The sequence below is a fragment of the Delphinus delphis genome, chromosome 2 (assembly GCF_949987515.2).
Source record: "Delphinus delphis chromosome 2, mDelDel1.2, whole genome shotgun sequence".
Classification (NCBI taxonomy): Eukaryota; Metazoa; Chordata; class Mammalia; order Artiodactyla; family Delphinidae; genus Delphinus; species Delphinus delphis.
Window position 1 is genome coordinate 84,553,664 of NC_082684.1, and position 19,108 is coordinate 84,572,771.

General features: G+C 37.4%; 1 protein-coding gene across 1 annotated transcript in view; it reads left to right on the forward strand.

The window, feature by feature from the left end:
* The window catches only part of KNL1 (kinetochore scaffold 1), a 63,158-nt gene that overhangs the window by 23,861 nt on the left and 20,189 nt on the right, over nucleotides 1-19,108 (forward strand). The window contains exons 9-13 of the mRNA XM_060003558.1: nucleotides 5,169-5,221; nucleotides 6,050-11,143; nucleotides 14,206-14,344; nucleotides 14,737-14,804; nucleotides 15,207-15,305. Of these exons, the coding sequence (XP_059859541.1) occupies nucleotides 5,169-5,221; nucleotides 6,050-11,143; nucleotides 14,206-14,344; nucleotides 14,737-14,804; nucleotides 15,207-15,305 (5,453 nt within the window). The remainder of the gene's footprint in view (nucleotides 1-5,168; nucleotides 5,222-6,049; nucleotides 11,144-14,205; nucleotides 14,345-14,736; nucleotides 14,805-15,206; nucleotides 15,306-19,108) is intronic.

The following is a 19,108-nucleotide window of genomic DNA, read 5'->3' on the forward strand; positions in this document are numbered from 1 at the left end:
AAGTAACCAGTCCACAAACTGTTATAGTCCTTGACAGAAAAGGAACTTGCAATAGAATGTAAACCAACTACGGCAGTAAGCTACTGTTTAGCGGCATTTTTTTCTTAGCAAAGCTCTACTGATGAAAGGAATTTTACATCAGCTGCAAGCTCCTTATCTCAAAATGAATTAATTAATTGATAATAAGCAGTTCACCATCTGGCAACATACGTTAAGTAATACTGGCTTAAATCAAGCCTTCACTGACAAAACCAAGGAGTTAGTCACTCTGTTTTGTGCTCTTACAACACCCCTTTTATTTCTTAGTCTATTGTAGATTTTTTTAAATATAAATTTATTTATTTATTTTTATTTTTGGCTGCGTTGGGCCTTTGTTGCTGCTCACAGGCTTTCTCTAGTTGCCGCAAGTGGGGGTTACTCTTCGTTTTGGTGCACGGGCTTCTCATTGCGGTGGCTTCTCTTGTTGCGGAGCATGGGCTCTAGGGCACGTGGGCTCAGTAGTTGTGACTCGCGGGCTCTAGAGTGCAGGCTCAGTAGTTGTGGCGCACGGGCTTAGTTGCTCCACGGCCTGTGGGATCTTCCCAGACCAGGGCTCGAACCCCTGTCCCCTGCATTGGCAGGCAGATTCTTAACCACTGTGCCACCAGGGAAGTCCCTATTGTAGAATTTATCATGCTGTATTTTAGGTATTTACTTTTGGCTCTCTTATTAAACTAGGAACTCTTTTGAGTCCAGAAATTTTGTCTTGTTCTTTGTGCTTTAGTATGTGGTTGAGTTCTGGGGCACATAATAGGTTCTGAAACAATATTTGTTAAGTAAATGACAAGAATGGAAGCTGGATATGTAAATAAAACTTTAATTAAAAAGCCCATAATTACTTCATCATATTCAGTCGAGGGTGCCATAAACCCTTTGAAATATTCTAAATATTTACCTTTAAACTTAAGAATTTTTAAATGTATTTCCTGTTTCATTATAGCATCTTCAGTCCCTTCCTTATTTCCAACATCCAGTTTGTTACCTAAACCTTTATATTTCAGTTCTAGAATGTCTTTTTTTCTTTTTCTTTTCTCAACTTCCACTCTTTTTATTTATTTTTTTATACAGCAGTTCTTATTAGTCATCCATTATATACATATTAGTGTATATATATCAATCCCATTCTCCCAATTTATCACACCCCCACCACCACCACCACTTTCTTCCCTTGGTGTCCATACGTTTGTTCTCTACATCTGTGTCTCTATTTCTGCCCTGCAAACCGGTTCATCTGTACCATTTTTATAGGTTCCACATGGATGCGTTAATACACGATATTTGTTTTTCTCTTTCTGACTTACTTCACTCTGTATGACAGTCTCTAGATCCATCCACGTCTCTACAAATGACCCAATTTCGTTCCTTTTTATGGCTGAGTAATATTCAATTGTATATGTGTACCACATCTTCTTGAGGTGGGCTTGTATTGCTATAAACTTCCCTCTTAGAACAGGTTTTGCTGCATCCCATAGGTTTTGGATCATCATGTTTTCATTGTCATTTGTCTCTAGGTATTTTCTGATTTCCTCTTTGATTTCTTCAGTGATCTCTTGGTTATTTAGTAACATATTGTTTAGTCTCCATGTGCTTATGTTTTTTACATTTTTTTCCCTGTAATCGATTTCTAATCTCATAGCATTGTGGTCAGAAAAGATGCTTGATATGATTTCAATTTTCTTAAATTTACTGAGGCTTGATTTGTGACCCAAGATGTGATCTATCCTGGAGAATGTTCCGTGTGCACTTGAAAAGAAAGTGTAATCTGCTGTTTTGGGATGGAATGTCCTAAAGATATCAATTAAATCTATCTGGTCTATTGTGGCATTTAAAGCTTGTGTTTCCTTATTAATTTTCATTTTGGATGATCTGCCCATTGGTGTAAGTGAGGTGTTAAAGTCCCCCACTATTATTGTGTTACTGTCGATTTCCTCTTTTATAGCTGTTAGCAGTTGCCTTATGTATTGAGGTGCTCCTATGTTGGGTGCATATATATTTATAATTGTTATATCTTCTTCTTGCATTGATCCCTTGATCATTATGTAGTGTCCTTCCTTGTCTCTTGTAACATTCTTTATTTTAAAGTCTATTTTATCTGATATGAGTATTGCTACTCCAGCTTTCTTTTGATTTCCATTTGCATGGAATATCTTTTTCCATCCCCTCACTTGCAGTCTGTATGTGTCCCTAGGTCTGAAGTGGGTCACTTGTAGACAGCATATATATGGGTATTGTTTTTGTATCCATTCAGCAAGGCTGTGTCTTTCGGTTGTAGCATTTAATCCATTCACGTTTAAGTTAATTATCAATGTGTATGTTCCTGTTACCATTTTCTTAATTGTTATGAGTTTGTTTTTGTAGGTCCTTTTCTTCTCTTGTGTTTCCCACTTAGAGAAGTTCCTTTAGCATTTGCTGTAATGCTGGTTTGGTGGTGCTGAATTCTCTTAGCTTTTGCTTGTCTGTAAAACTTTTGATTTCTCTATCGAATCTGAATGAGATCCTTGCCAGGTAGAGTAATCTTGCTTGTAGGTTCTTCCCTTTCATCACTTTAAATATATCATGCCACTCCCTTCTGGCTTGTAGAGTTTCTTCTGAGAAATCAGCTGTTAACCTTATGGGAGTTCCCTTGTATGTTATTTGTTGTTTTTCCCTTGCTGCTTTCAATAATTTTTCTTTGTCTTTAATTTTTGCCAATTTGATTACTCTGTGTCTCAGCATGTTTCTCCTTGGGTTTATCCTGTATGGGACTCGCTGCGCTTCCTGGACTTGGGTGGCTATTTCCTTTCCCACGTTAGGGAAGTTTTCGACTATAATCTCTTCAAATATTTTCTTGCATCCTTCCTCTCTCTCTTCTCCTTCTGGGAGCCCTATAATGTGAATGTTGTTGCATTTAATGTTGTCCCAGAGGTCTCTTAGGCTGTCTTCATTTCTTTTCATTCTTTTTTCTTTATTCTGTTCTGCAGCAGTGAATTAATTCTACCATTCTGTCTTCCAGGTCACTTATCTGTTTTTCTGCCTCAGTTATTCTGCTATTGATTCCTTCTAGTGTAGTTTTCATTTCAGTTATTGTATTGTTCGTCTCTGTTTGTTTGTTCTTTAATTCTTCTACATCTTTGTTAAACATTTCTTGCATCTTCTCGATCTTTGCCTCCATTCTGTTTCCGAGGTCCTGGATCATCTTCACTATCATTTTTCTGAATTCTTTTTCTGGAAGGTTGCCTATCTCCACTTCATTTAGTTGTTTTTCTGGGGTTTTATCTTGTTCCTTCATCTAGTACATAGCCCTCTGCCTTTTCATCTTGTCTATCTTTCTGTGAATGTGGTTTTGTCCCACAGGCTGCAGGATTGTAGTTCTCCTTGCTTCTGCTGTCTGCCCTCTGGTGGATGAGGCTATCTAAGAGGCTTGTGGAAGTTTCCTGATGGGAGGGACTGGTGGTGGGTAGAGCTGGCTGTTGCTCTGGTGGGCAGAGCCCAGTAAAACTTTAATCCACTTGTCTGCTGATGGGTGGGGCTGGGTTCCCTCCCTGTTGGTTGTTTGGCCTGAAGCGAACCAACGCTGGGGCCTACCCGGCTCTTTGGTGGGGCTAATAGTGCACTCTGGGAGGCATCACACCAAGGAGTACTTCCCAGAACTTCTGCTGCAAGTGTCCTTGTCCTCATGGTGAGCCACGGCCACCCCCTGCCTCTGCAGGAGACCCTCCGACACTAGCAGGTAGGTCTGGTTCAGTCTCCTATGGGGTCACTGCTCCTTCCCCTGGGTCCCGATGCTATACTACTTTGTGTGTGCCCTCCAAGAGTGGAGTCTCTGTTTGCCCCAGTCCTGTCGAAGACCTGCAATCAAATCCCGCTAGCCTTCAAAGCCTGATTCTCTAGGAATTCCTCCTCCCATTTGCCAGAGCCCCAGGTTGGGAAGCCTGACATGGGGCTCAGAATCTTCACTCCAATGGGTGAACTTCTGTGGTATAAGTGTTCTCTAGTTCGTGAGTCACCCACCCAGAAGTTACGGGATTTGATTGTATTGTGATTGCAGCCCTCCTACCATCTCATTGTGGCTTCTCCTTTTTCTTTGGATGTGGGGTATCTTTTTTGGTGAGTTCCACTGTCTTCCTGTCAATGACTGTTCAGCAGTTAGTTGTGATTCTGGTGCTCTCGCAAGAGGGAGTGAGCGCACGTTCTTCTACTCCGCCATCTTGAACCAATCTCTAGTTCTAGAATGTCTTGAGTCTAATCCCTTATTTCCATTCTTATTGTCTCTTGCCCTAAGACAAACTCTCAACGTGTTGTATCTGAACTTTTAGAGTAGCTTCCTCATTGGTTTATCTTCTCTTGAATCTTCTTTCTTCTCCTTCTCTTGAATTATTTTTATAAAATGCACGTCTCATCCTGGAAACATTTAGACTCCTTAACATAGAATAAAAGATGCCTCAGAATCTTACCCTAATATCTTGGTCTTTTTTTGTTTTTTTTTTATTGGAGTATAGTTGTTTTACAATATTGTCTTAGTTTCTGCTGTACAGCAAAGTGAATCAGCCACACGTATGTATATATCCCCTCTTCCTTGGATTTCCTTCCCATTTAGGTCACCACAGAGCATTGAGTAGAGTTCCCTGTGCTATACAGTCTATTCTCATTAGTTATCTGTTTTATACATAGTAGTGTTTGTATGTCAATCCCCATCTCCCAATCCACCCCACCCTTCCTTCCCCCCTTGGTATCCATACATTTGTTTTCTATGTCTATGTCTGTCTGCTTTGCAAATAAGTTCATCTATGCTATTAACATTTTGGTCTTATCAGTTGGTACTCTTTACTATGTAACTTCTACTATCCAGGAAATAAAAATAGAGAAGTGAAGGAGGAAAAAAAGTAGTCCACACTTCCCACTTTTAGAATCCCACCTTCTCTACCACATTCGAAAAATATTTTAATCACACAGAGAATACAGTAATCACTGAACTCTCTGTCTCTAAAATGGGAAAATTTTAAAGTCTCAGTGAAATTTAGGAAGGACTTAGTAACTGAAAAAACTTTAGTAAATACTTGTAGCTGATGAAATTCCTAAGAAAAGGGAAGTCAGGCTCTTGGTGATATATATTTTTGTCATTGACTATAGTTTTTCTTTTTACTTAATAGGGATGAATACATTGCTTTGTGCTCCCATTCAGACCCAGATGCCCCAGAGAGAGGTATGAGTTCATGCAAGTGCCTTCATATTTTAATCTTCTTTGATAGTTAAAACTTTTAAAACACAAAAAATATCATGTTAGTGACATGGTTTAGGGATTACTTACCAAAATGGACCAACATAGACTGGAAAAACTACGTACCTTTCCAGTTAACTAAGTATAGTTAAATCACTGCCAGTTTAAATAATAGGGAAATATGTTAATTATATAAGGACTTCTCAACTTTAATGGGCATGTGAATCATCTTAGGATTTTATTAAAATATAGATTCTTATCCAGCAGATCTGCGGTAGGTCCTGAAATTCTATACTTCTAACAGTCCCCTAGGTGATACTAATGCACTGGTCCACAGACCATACTTTGAGCAATAAAGAGTTAGACCATGTCCTCACAAGTAAAACCACTGCATTCAAGGACAACTCAACCACCCAAGAGTATAGAGTGTACTATAAATTAGCCATCATGCACTTATTCCTTCCAAGTCTTTTTTACTTAGAATGAGAATGACCTATCTAATATAACAATTAGAATTTACATTATAGTTACATTTGGTATTGTCAGTCTTTTCATTTTTTAGTCAGTCTAGTGGGTGAATAATTAACTTTTAATTTGTTCAGAAACACTAAAAGTATTCACAGACTTCAGAAAAAAATTTAAATAAGAAATTCTGTGCTGCACACCACACCATTGATTCAAACAAACCAATGTAACATGAAACCATCATCTAGGATTGTTTATATAATACTCTTTCTATATAGTACATGTTATAAAATACCTTTTTAGAAGTTTGCATTTGATTTGATCTCTTATATTTTCCTTTCTTTGTAGGTTTCAGTTACAGAATACAACCATGAAAGGAAACATGCAAATGACCAGACAGTCATCTTTTCAGATGAAAACCAGATGGACCTGACAGCAAGTCATACTGTGATGATTACCAAAGGCCTTTTGGATTGTACCAAAAGTGAAAAATCCACCAAGATAGATACCACATCATTTCTGGCTAACTTAAAGCTCCACATTGAGGATTCAAGAATGAAGAAAGAATTAAATTTTTCTGGGGATCAAAGCACTTTCTCAGAAAAGAAAATAAATTTCAATGACTTCATAAAAAGATTGAAAACAGGAAAATCGAATGCTTCTCCTTTTACAGGACCTGATAAAGAAAATTCTGAGATGCCTATTCATTACAAAGAATCAAATAGGGCCTCTTCTATGCATCAAATGCATGAATCTCTTAGTGTAGATGCAAATAGCAGTAATATGACTAGACTCTTTAGAGAACAAGACGATGGGATGAATTTTACCCAATGTCATACAGCCAATATTCAGACTTTGGTTCCCACATCCAGTGAGCCCAGCTTAAGGGAATTTAAAGGTGATGATATTACAATTTATGGCAATGACTTTATGGACCTGACAATTAACCACACTATACAGAAGTTACCTTCAGCAGATAATCTGTCTGAAATAGAAAATCAAACTCAGAATGTCATGATGGATGTTTCAACAGGTCGTGGAGCTAAAGCACTAGGACAGAAGACAGTCTTTAAGGATAAACCAAACGATGCTTTTCAAGACCCTTCCTTAAACCCTGACGGTGACATACATATTACCAGCAGTCATATTACAGGGACAGAAATTCAGACAGTCACACAGACTTCCTACCAGGACGTCAGAACATTGGCCATGATCCCAGAATCTAAACGTTCCAGTCCAGCTATTCAAGATTATAAGACATTTTTCTATTCTAGTTGTAATGATGCCATGGAACTGACCAAATGTTTCTCAAGTATGAGAGAGGAGAAGAATTTGCTAAAGCATGACAGGAGTTATTCTAAAATGTATCCCAATCCAGATGCCATCTCTCTTCTCAGAGAGAATACGATTTATTCGGGAGAAGAAAGCATGGACATTACCAAGAGTCACACAGTTGCAATACATAATCAAATTTTTAAACAAGTTCAGACAAATGTACAGATAGCAGCTGCACCAGTATCTGAAAAAGAAATGATGATCCAAAATCACATAATCGTGTCAGAGGATGGGGAAATGAATATAAATTATAGCTCAGTTCCTCACGTATCTAAGGAAAGATTACAGCAGAGCCTGGAAAATCCTTTATTTACTTCATTGACTGACAAAAGGACTGAAATCTTCACAGATGAAAATATGGATTTGACTAAAAGTCACATAGCTAATGTAGGAAGTCAGTTTCCTCTTGCATCTTACAGTCTGGCATCTGAGAATACCAGTAAATCTCACTCTCACAGCATAAGCCCTTCAGATGAATGGGAAGAAATGACCAAAGGTCGTATTGAACCATCCCGACAACCAAACATAATATCTAAAAACATCCCAACTGACACATGGGACAAAGGAAAAGATCAAGTTTTGAATATTTCACCCTATCTTGATAAAGATTCTCCTCAGTCACCTGATATTAACCAGAACATAGCAATAAGCCATAATATAGTATACTCTGGTGGAGATCTTGATAAACAAGTAACACTGAGAAATAATAGAAATACAGTTTCTTGTGAGCAATCTTTGTTTCCTACTACAAAGCCATTGTTTTCATCAGAAGGGCAGTCTGCCATGAGAAATCATAATACTGCTGTTAATAGTCAAACAGTGAAACCTGTACCAGACCAGAATTCTAAACTGCCTGAGCCACTGAGGAAAAGTTTAGGCAGTCCCACGCCTGACTGTTTTCATGACAAGATAATTATTTGTTCAGAGAAGGAGCAAAATATGGACCTAACCAAGAGTCACACTGTTGTCATTGGATTTGGTCCTTCTGAAGTACTAGAACTAGGTAAGACTAATTTAGAAAACACTAACAACCAGCTAACAACAGTAAACAGACAGAAAGCTGTAAAAGTTGAAAAATGTAATGAAAGTCCGATAGAAAAAACTGGAGTATTTATTTCTAATGATATCATGGGTGTGTTGAAGGACAAAACTGGAATTCTGAATGAAAAGCAAGATGTCAAAATTTGTGAAAGGAAAAGTCTTGGCAGACTAAAAATTGATAAGACTGTAGTATTTTCAGAGGGAGATGAGAATGATATGGATATCACCAAGAGTTACACAGTGGAAATAAATCATAGACCTTTTCTAGATGAACATGATTCCCGTTTGGTGCCTTTGGCAGGAACTTCTAAAACTGTTTTGTATACATGTGGGCAGGATGACATGGAGGTCACCAGAAGTCACACAACTGCTATAGAATGTAAAACTATCTCACCAGATAAAATAACTACTAGGCCTGTGGACAAAACTGTAATGTTTATAGATAATCACGATGAACTAGAGATGACAAAGTCCCATACTGTTTTCATTGACTACCAAGCAAAGGAGAAAACTATGCTTCCAGACAGCTCTAACTTTGAACTATCCAAAAGAAAAAGCCTAGAAAAATCAAAAGTGACACCTAATCCTGCTAAGGAGGGTGTTTTCTTTCCAGACAATGGTGAAAGTGATCGCTCAGTAGCAAAAGTCAGCCAGCTAACATTACCGGGGGAATGGTCTAATAGTGATCCTTTAGAGAAAGCTGAAGCATTTTTAGCTGCTGGTAACATGGAAGTGTCTAAATCAACCATTTGGAAAAATGACAAAAATGTACCAAAGCCTGGATTTCTGAATGAATCTCTATCAGGCAAAAGTCAGAGAAGGAAGAGCCTTAGACTCAAAAATGACAAGACCATTGCATTTTCAAAGAATGACAGAAATGGTGTGGATGTCATCCAGAGTTGTACAGTGGAAATAAATAACAAAGGTGTCCTGGAAGATAGAGAGGACTCTCATTGGGTGCCTTTGGAAGGAACTTCTAATACTGTTTTATATACATGTGGGCAGGATGATATGGAGATTACCAGAAGTCATACAACTGCCTTAGAATATAAACCTCTCTCACCAGATAAAAGAACCGCTGGGCCTATGGACAAAACTGTTATGTTTGTAGATAATCACAGTGATCTGGAAGTTACTAAGTCCCACACTGTTTTCATTGATTGTCAAGCCATGGAGAAAATACTTCAAGAGTACCCTAAATTTGGAATAGCAAAAGGAAAAACCTTGGGTGTTTCTTTTCGTAAGGATGGTAGCTCTGTTCAAGAAATCACTAAAGAACAAGCACTGGCTGTAGAAAACAAAACTGTTCTTCACACTGAGCAAAAGCATCATGTGATACCCTTTGTTCCTACTAATACATTGTCTGGGGGTCAAGGTGAGACAGAAGTCAAATTCCATAGCACTGCTGTGGATGAAGAGGCCGTGAAAGTTGTAGTCCAGGCCTATGTATTGGAAAAAGCCAAAATTGAAAGCTGTCACTTAAATAGTACAGATAGAAGAAATGTGGGTTCTACAGGCAGTTCTGTAGCTGCTGTTTGTGGATCCAGTGATAATTATTCCTGTTTACCTAATGTTTCCTTTTTTGATAATTTGGAGGAGAATGGCATGCCCTTATGTGATAAAGATGATGTAAAAGCCAGTCATTGCCCAGTGCAAAATGAGCTTCCTTATGCAAACAATTTAGCTAGTGAATATTATTTGAAATCTGAGGGACTGCCTCTTTCTGCTCCTTGTTCTTTGTTAGAGAAGGAAAAAGTTGTTCAAACCAGTACCCAAGGACAGTTAGACTGTGTCCTAACAGTACTCAAAGATCAAGATCTGATTAAGGAGCCCCCAAATCTATTAGCTAATGAAACTTTAGTATATGGTGAAGATTTGGGGGAGATGACTAAACTTAACTCAAAGCGAGTATCTTGTAAGCTTCCAAAGGATCAAACGGAGGCCTTTGTTGATAATGCAGAGCATAGTTTAAAGAAGACCTTTGTTGATGATGTTTGTGTTGCTCCTCAGCATCATCTGTCAGCCCAGCAACATCCATTACCTCAACAAGGACAGAGTATTGTCAGTAAAGATGAAACAATATTGTCTAAAGTGGGAAATAAGAATTTAAATATTGTTAGAGGAAATGCCTCTGAACCCATATGTGAAGACGATTCCACAATGCTCAATAATGAGAAACAGTTTACTATGGCCTGTAAAAAAGAACTAAAGAAAAATATTCAAACAGCTAAATGTAATACAGCTATAGATTTCCACAATAACTCAGACTTGACTAAGCAAGTTATTCAAACTCATATCAATCCTAGAGAAGCATCAGATCCTGTAATTGCATCTAATGCTGCAACTTTTAGTAGTATCAAACCACATCTGAATAATTTGAATGAAAAAACTGAAGAATTTTTAGATTTCCAACCAGTTCATATACCACCTTCTCCAGAACAATTACTTGAATTAGTAAATAAGGCACACAGTAATATGAGTATAGTGCAAGCTACAGAAATACATAATGTTAACATAGTGTCCAGCAGTGTTAAAGATGATAGGGATGAAGAAAATAAAATTTCTCATAATGGAGCTGAAACCATCTCTGTACCATTAATGACGACTATAAAAGATAAAGTGAGGAGATGTTCTTTGGGAATATTTTTGCCCAGATTGCCAAACAGGAGAAATTGTAGTGTCACTGGTATTGATGACCTGAAGCCGATTCCAGGAGACACAACTGATTTAAATAACTTAGAAACTCAGCCAGTCTCCAGTAAGCATTCAGACACTGGATTTGTTGCAGCTAAACTGAACTTAAGTCCATCTCAATATATAAATGAGGAAAATCTTCCTATATATCCGGGTGAGATTAATTCCTCAGACTCTATTAGCATAGATACTGAGGAAAAGGCTTTGACTGAGACATACCAAAAAGAGATTTCACCATCTGAAAATAAACTGGAAGAAACCTGCAATAGCCAAAAAAGAACCTGGGTACAAGAAGAAGAAGATGATATTCAGGATGAGAAAAAAATCAGAAAAAGTGAAATTAGGTTTAGTGATACCGCACAAGATCAGGAGGTGAGCTCTGTCTTGAATTAAGAAATGTTCTTGATTTTTTATGAGTATTCTTGAATTTTAATTTTAGTCTCGGGTAACTAGGAATTGATTATTTCTAATTTTATATATATATATATATATATATATGTACCGGGAGAAATATTCCTATGTAGAATCTTAAGAAATTAATTGACTAGCAGTTAGACTTAAACACAATTTGAAGTGACAAATGGTCACAAAAAATGAAATGGAAAGTAGTACAAAAATTAATATCAAAATTGTGTAATTCTAAATATTCTGTCACTTCTAGTGTTTTGTCATTTTGGCTTTGCATATTAGAATCTCTAGCCAGGGTATATGTGGTTTGACAAGTCATCTTCAGTGTGAAAATATTTGGAAGGTAAAAAGCTTTTTTATTATGCAAACTGCTTAAAGAAAAGCTGGACTGAATTTTCTTGGCTAGTGAGGATATATAGAAGCTGAAAGTCCATTTCTTTCGAGGATGGGAGAATGCCTAGATCAAGCCCAGTATCTCAAAGTGAAGTGAGTGAGATTTTGTGTTTATTTAAAAGTCATAGAAGGTTCTTTATTTTGCAACATCTAGGCATTTTGGAAGTCCTGAGGTGACAATGTATGATAAAAAGTAGAGCTAGTGAATTAACCCATTTGTAAACATCTTTGTTATAATTGATAAAAAAGCAACATTTTGGACATGGAATTGTTAAACCCTCAGCTGAGAAATGTACGTCAGGACTTGTTCATTAGGTTGGCAGCAGAGGGGCAGAAGGAAGTATAAAGGTAGGGCTAAATGTGGATGTGTTCATATTTAAATTTTGATGATAACCATTGATGTATGTGTGTACCTCTTGGCTATACTATAGGAATACATTAAGTAATTCAGTGGAAACATACCTCCTTGCTAATACTTGAATAGTTTAGATCAGGTAATGAATCCTCTTAGAAGCATTATACTTTACGTACTCTGTTTCATTATGTCTCATTTTTAATTGAACATTAAGGGAATGTAGTATTTTAATCATAACTCTGCCAATATCTTTATCTAGAGGCCTGTTGCCATTTTTGTCTTTTATGAAATTTTTGTTGCCAAGAAAGGCAGGATTACATTTTTTCCTTCCAGATTGAGTTGGTTTAGTGTATTCTTGGTTATCAAAATACTCATAGCTTTGGGACTTTGAAATGTTAAATATTCATGATGTGTGAAAAAGCATGATACATAACTGTATGATCTTAATTACATAAAAATGGATGCTAAGTTTTGTAGGTACACAAACGAGACCTAGGACGACACATCAAACAGTAAACTGCTTGTGATTGTGGATGACTTTGTTTTCTCTTCTTGTGTTTTTTGGTTTCCTATTTTACATGTGTTAACTTTTAAGAAATAAGTGTTATTTTAAAAACCTTTAAAAAAAAAAGGCATAGATTTTAAAAGTTGAGGGAACACTGATTTGGATAACTTGTCACTGAAACTGAGTTTTACAGGTGGAGAAATAAAGATTAGAAAGTATAATAGGTTCATAGGGGGCTTCCTTGGTGGTGCAGTGGTTAAGAATCCACCTGCCAATGCAGGAGACATGGGTTCAATCCCTGGCCCAGGAAGATCCCACATGCCACGGAGCAGCTAAGCCTGTGTGCCACAACTACTGAGCCTGCACTCTAGAGCCTGTGTGCCACAACTACTGAAGCCCGTGTGCCTAGAGCCCATGCTCCGCAACAAGAGAAGCCACGACAATGAGAAGCCCGCGCACCACAACGAAGAGTAGCCCCAGCTCGCTGCAACTAGAGAAAGCCCGTGCACAGCAAAGAAGACCCAACACAGCCAAAAATAAAAAAACAAATAAATTTATGAAAAAAAAGAAAGAATCATAGGTTCATAGAAACAAAGTTTAAACTCTGTTAAGAAATACGTAAGTAAGCTTAGAAGATGATTTCATTGGTTCTTTAAGGTGAGGTCCTGAGGAAATTGTTCATCTATGAAGCTTTGAGAAAGTTGTAACAGTAATATAAAATGTATAACTGAATAGATTCTATGAAAATTAGTATTATTTTATTTAATAAATATTTATTGGGTATCTGCTATGTCCTAGGTCCTGTTTAAGTCCTGGGAATGCTTCAGTGGGATTTACGGACAAAAATCTGTTCTCATAGAGGTCACATCCTAGCACTTAGACAAGGAATATATTGCCCTTAAAAACATAAGTAGGGCTTCCCTGGTGGCGCAGTGGTTGAGAATCCGCCTGCCAATGCAGGGGACGCGGGTTCAATCCCTGGTCCAGGAAGATCCCACATGCTGCGGAGCAGCTAAACCCGTGTGCCACAACTAGTGGGCCTGCATGCTGCAACTACTGAAGCCCACATGCCTAGAGCCCGTGCTCCGCAACGAGAAGCCACTGCAGTGAGAAGCCTGCACACCGCAACAAAGAGTAGCCCCCGCTCACCGCAACTAGAGAAAGCCCGCGCGCAGCAATGAAGACCCAACTCAGCCAAAAATCAATAAATAAAATAAATAAATTTTATTTTTTAAAAAAATATAAGCAAGTAGGTAGATGAAAATGGCATTTAAGGGCTGTAAAGTCAAATGGTTAAAATGGTAAAAGCAGGACCATATGACTTATTTGACTTCAATCAAAGGAGTCTTGGTCACCTGGGGAAGGAAGTACTAAAGCCTGGAAATAAATGCCTTCTCTGTACTCCAGACAGAGCCATTGTGTACAGCCGGTATTCTCTTCTGGTTTTCTGCAGTGTGGTAGCCCTGACCATGGTGACTAGTAGTTGAAAAATCAGATAGGTCAACGTTTGGTAGCTCATATGATATGGCTATAACCTAGATACCTCTGGGAAACATTTGCTTATATAGTATAATGCACAAAGTTATTTCTATATATTTTTAAATAAAATTACTTTGAACTCTAAAAGCCTTATTCTAATTCTTTATTAAGGTATTTTATATGATTATAGATAAATTTTATAGAAGTATTTCTCTTAACATTGAACACTTAGTCATTATAAGTATACACTGTCATAACATTATTCTTATGATGTTTCTTTACTGATCATTTCAGATTTTTGATCACCGTGCTGAAGGAGCTATAGAAAAAAATGCTAACAGTGTGTTGATAAAAAGCCTGAGCAGGACCCCATCTACTTGCAGCAGTTCTCTGGATTCAGTCAAGGCTGATGGGACCTCTCTGGACTTCAGCAGTAAGACCTTCATGAAGGCTAAATAATAGAAGTCATCTGCTTACTTGACTAATAATATATTTCAGTTCAGGAGATATTTGAAAGTTGTATAAGCTTTTTGGGAGTTGATAAGTAAAGTCATACTTAGTTTATTTTTAATTCTTAGTTATTTTAATAAATTGAGAAGTGTATATTATGAAAGTGATTTTCGTAAGAGGCTTATAATTAGTAGAGAAACATATATGGAGCCTTAAAACTGTAATACACTTTGCCCTACAAACGACTGTCTTCCCAGAAAAATCCTAGCAGATAGCTTCAAGAGCTTGAACCACACATAAACCTGAATAATAACTAAAATTAAGTTTACAATTTAATTTTGACTTATTCATCACTTGAATTTGCTTTACTTGTAGCACACCCCAGTAGTCAAATAGAATCACAGTTCCTCAGAGATACCGTTTGTGAAGAGAGCTTGAAGGAGGTATGTTAAAGTAGTTCTCATTTCTAATGCAACTAATTTCCTTATTTTGTTTTCTCTTGTTTAATTTTTTTTAATTATGAAATGTTTCAAATATACAGGAGACTAGTTTTCTTTTTTTTCTTTTTTTTTGTTAAGGATCCAACATGGCAATTAATTATGTGGAGTAGAATCACAATTGGAAGACCTACGTTTTGTTTTGTTGGGTTTTTCCCAATTTTACTGTTACTGAATAAACTTAAGAAATAATATTAGATAAAATCTGCTTATGTATAGCTTACAAATATCTGGATAGTGTTTCCACAAATATATGCAAAGTACTTTAAGCCATTTAGAAACAAAGGTGGTAGTTATAGTCAAAATGACTCACCTTGAATGGTCATGCAAACTTTTTTTTTTCCTCAGAAACTCAGAGATGGGAGAATAACAATAAAGGAGTTCTTTATACTTCTTCAGGTCCACATTCTGATACAAAAACCTCGACAGAGCAATCTCCCAACCAAAGTAAGTTCAGTTTCTTGGTAAAATAGTTATCTCAGTTAAAATATATTGTACTTGTTTACTAAACCGCATCAAAGCAAGCATTTATTAAAAAACAAAAAAAGAATCTAAGGAAGCAAATTTTCCTATAGAAGGTTTTCCTGTAGAAGGTACATTTGGGGTTAGCATAAAAATTGATTTTTTTTTTAAATTGACTTTTTAAAAAATAATCATGAATTTTGAAAATGTGAAAAATTTTTTTTTCATTTCTTGCCATCTATTTTGTTTTTTATACTTTTTCCTGAACATACGGTTTTTAAAAAACCAAAGTACAGCAGAAGTTTGTTTTTTGGGGGTTTTTTTTTTTTGGTTTTTTTGTCTGCATTGGGTCTTCACTGCCACGCACAGGCCTTCTCTAGTTGCGGCAAGTGGGGGTTACTCTTCGTTGCAGTGTGCGGGCTTCTCATTGTGGTGACTTCTCTTGTTGCAGAGCACAGGCTCTAGGTGCGCAGGCTTCAGTAGTTGTGGCGCACAGGCTTAGTTGCTCTCCGGTATGTGGGATCTTCCCAGACCAGGGATCGAACCCGTGTCCCCTGCATTGGCAGGCGGATTCTTAACCACTGCACCACCAGGGAAGTCCCCAGCAGAAGTTTTTTGGTTGTTTGTTTGTTTGTTTTGTGGTACGCAGGCCTCTCATAGAATACTTAAATAATACAGTCAACAAACTGAGTTTAAAAGATTAATAGACAAACATATCACTTACATACAAAATTACACAATATTTTTTTCACTTAAGTCTGTCGAACATTTACAAAAGTTAATTATGCCCTTGGCCACAAAGAAAATGGAAAAAAAAAAATGGAGATTTCGTGGACATCATCTGATCTTAATCCAATAAAATTAGAACTAATAAAAGGACAAATATCTTAGCTTCTTGGAAATTAAGAAACACATTTCTAGTTAACTCATATCAAAGAAGAAATCAAAACTATTTAGAAAGCAAAGTAAGGAGAACATTTAATGCCAAATATATGGGATATACAGCAGAAATTATACTTACCAGGGAATTAAAAGCCTGAGATATCATTGTTATAGAAAAGACTCTAAAAATAAAGGATTTTTTAACACTCACTTTAAGAAATTGGAAAATGGGGCTTCCCTCGTGGTGCAGTGGTTGAGAGTCCGCCTGCCAATGCAGGGGATACGGGTTCGTGCCCCAGTACGGGAAGATCCCACATGCCGTGGAGCGGCTGGGCCCATGAGCCATGGCCGCTGAGCCTGCGCATCCGGAGCCTGTGCTCCACAACGGGAGAGGCCACAGCAGTGAGAGGCCTGCGTACCACAAAAAAAAAAAAAAAAAAAAAAAGAAATTGGAAAATGAACAATAAAATAACATCCATAAAAAGGCAGGAAGACAGATTTAATGCAGGTAAATAGTAAAGTTATTGAAATAGAAAAAAAATAAGTAGAAAATATAACAAATCTAAAAACTGGTACTTTGAAAAGACAATAAAATAAGAAAACTCTTAAAGAGCCTAATTAAGAAAAAGGAGAAAGCTAAAATATATATGGTTGAGAAAGAAGACATGTCCACAGATTAAAGGAGAGATTAAAAGAATTTTTTTTTAATCCACCAACTGTGACGACAAATTTTAAGACCTAGATGGTTTTTCAGAAAAACATAAATTACCAAAATTAACCCAGGAACTGGAAAACTCTAATTAACTACCATTGAAATTTTTTTTTTTACAATTTACCATTAAAATTGTCACTAGGACCAGATGAGTTCTAACTTTTAAAGAATAGATCCACACATACATGAATATTTGGTTTATGACAAAGATGCCCCTGCAGAACAGTGGCCTTTTCTATAAATGGTGTTGCATCAGTTGGATATCCATAGGGAAAAAAATGAACCTTGATTCAAACTTCACCCTATACATAAAAATCAGTTCTATACAACACCAAAAGTACAAGTGACAAAATTAAAATTTGGAGCTCATCAAAATTTAAAACTTGTGTGCTACAAATAATACCATCAAGAAAGGGAGGGCTTCCCTGGTGGCGCAGTGGTTGAGAGTCCGCCTGCCGATGCAGGGGACACGGGTTCACGCCCTGGTCCAGGAAGATCCCACATGCCGCAGAGTGGCTGGGCCCGTGAGACATGGCCGCTGAGCCTGCGCGTCCAGAGCCTGTGCTCCGCAATGGGAGAGACCACAAAAGTGAGAGGCCCGCATACCGCAAAAAAAAAAAAAAAAAAAAAAAAGGGAAAAGACAACCCACAGAATAGGAGAAAACATTTGCAAATCATACATCTTATAAGAGACTTGTGTCCAGAGTATATAAAGAACTCTTGAAACGCAAAAAGACAACCAAATTAAAAAATCGTCTGGGACTTCCCTGGCAGTCCAGTGGTCAGGACTTCACACTTCCAGTGCAGGGGGCATATCCGATCCCTGGCTGGGGAACTAAGATCCCACATGCCCCGTGGTGTGGCCAAAAAAAAAAAAAAAAAAAAAAAAAGCCAAGAAGCTATGCAAATGGCCAATAAACAAAATTATGATTAAAGAAATACAAATTAAAATGAGTTACTATCACACCCACTAGGGTGGCTGTAGTCAAAAAGACAAAATAATAAGTATTGGCAAGAATGTGGAGAAATTGGAATTTTCATACATTGCTGATAGGCATGTAAAATGGTGTAGCCACTTTGGAAAACAGTTGGGTATATCCTCAAAAAGTTAAACATAGAACTATTATATGATCCAGCAATTCCACTTCTAGGTATTTACCTAAGAGAATTGAATACATACATCTAAACAAAAACTTGTACATGAGAATTATTCATAATAGCCAAAAAGTGAACTGATTATGAGTTACTTGAAGCTGGGATGGGGTGGAGGAGAATGGGGAATGACAGCTAATGGGTACAGGGTTTCTTTTAGGGGAATGAAAATGCTGTAAAATTAGCTGGGGCTTGATGTTGTACAACCCTGTGAATATATTTTTAAAATAATTTAATTGTATACTTAAATGGGTGAATTATATGGTGTGCAAATTAAATCTCAATAAAGCTGTTTAGAAAGAAATCAATTATAGGAGGATTGTCTATCTAACGTGAAAAGTAAATCAAAGATGGAAACTGGGAAGATACTCATGCATCTTTTGGGTTGCCAACCTCATTATTCTTATCACCATAGTGCCCCTTCCTAGTAGAATCTCCTTGCCTCAGCTGAAGATGGGGAGTAGAAAGGTACCTAGGTATGCAGCCAGAGTCTTAGGAAAAGCAGAAAGAGTACCAGGGGACCAGAGAAAGCAGAGGCTTCCCCTTCCGGTAGGAACAGAGAGGATGCTGGCAGGGTGGAAGAGGGAGAGGATATGTAGGAAGCTAATATTTGAGGGTATGAATGCTCCCCTTTCCTCTCAGGCCTTACAGAGGTCAGGAGGGGCAGTGTTAGGGAAATAAATCTGGGAACAAACCCATCAAGATAGTAAGAGAAATCAACTATACTTCAATAAAATAAATTTTTAAAAAAAGATGGTAAGAGAGTTCAAGCTATATCAGGAAAGAAATTTAAAAATCCCAAAGTAGAGGAAGGCCAAAGAAATGGAGTATGTATGGGCTGTGGAAAATGAGGTTCACAGCTATGGGCATCTGTTCCAGGACTTAGATGACTATGAGTCTCCTTTAGGGTAGAACTGGGGAGAGCATTTTTGAGGCAGGTGGGGAGATGTGTGGCAGCCCTCATAGACAGATGTACAGCATCCATATGTGTGTGTGCAGTTGTAGGAGCTCAGCTGGCAGCACCGGCAAAAGGTACTATGTA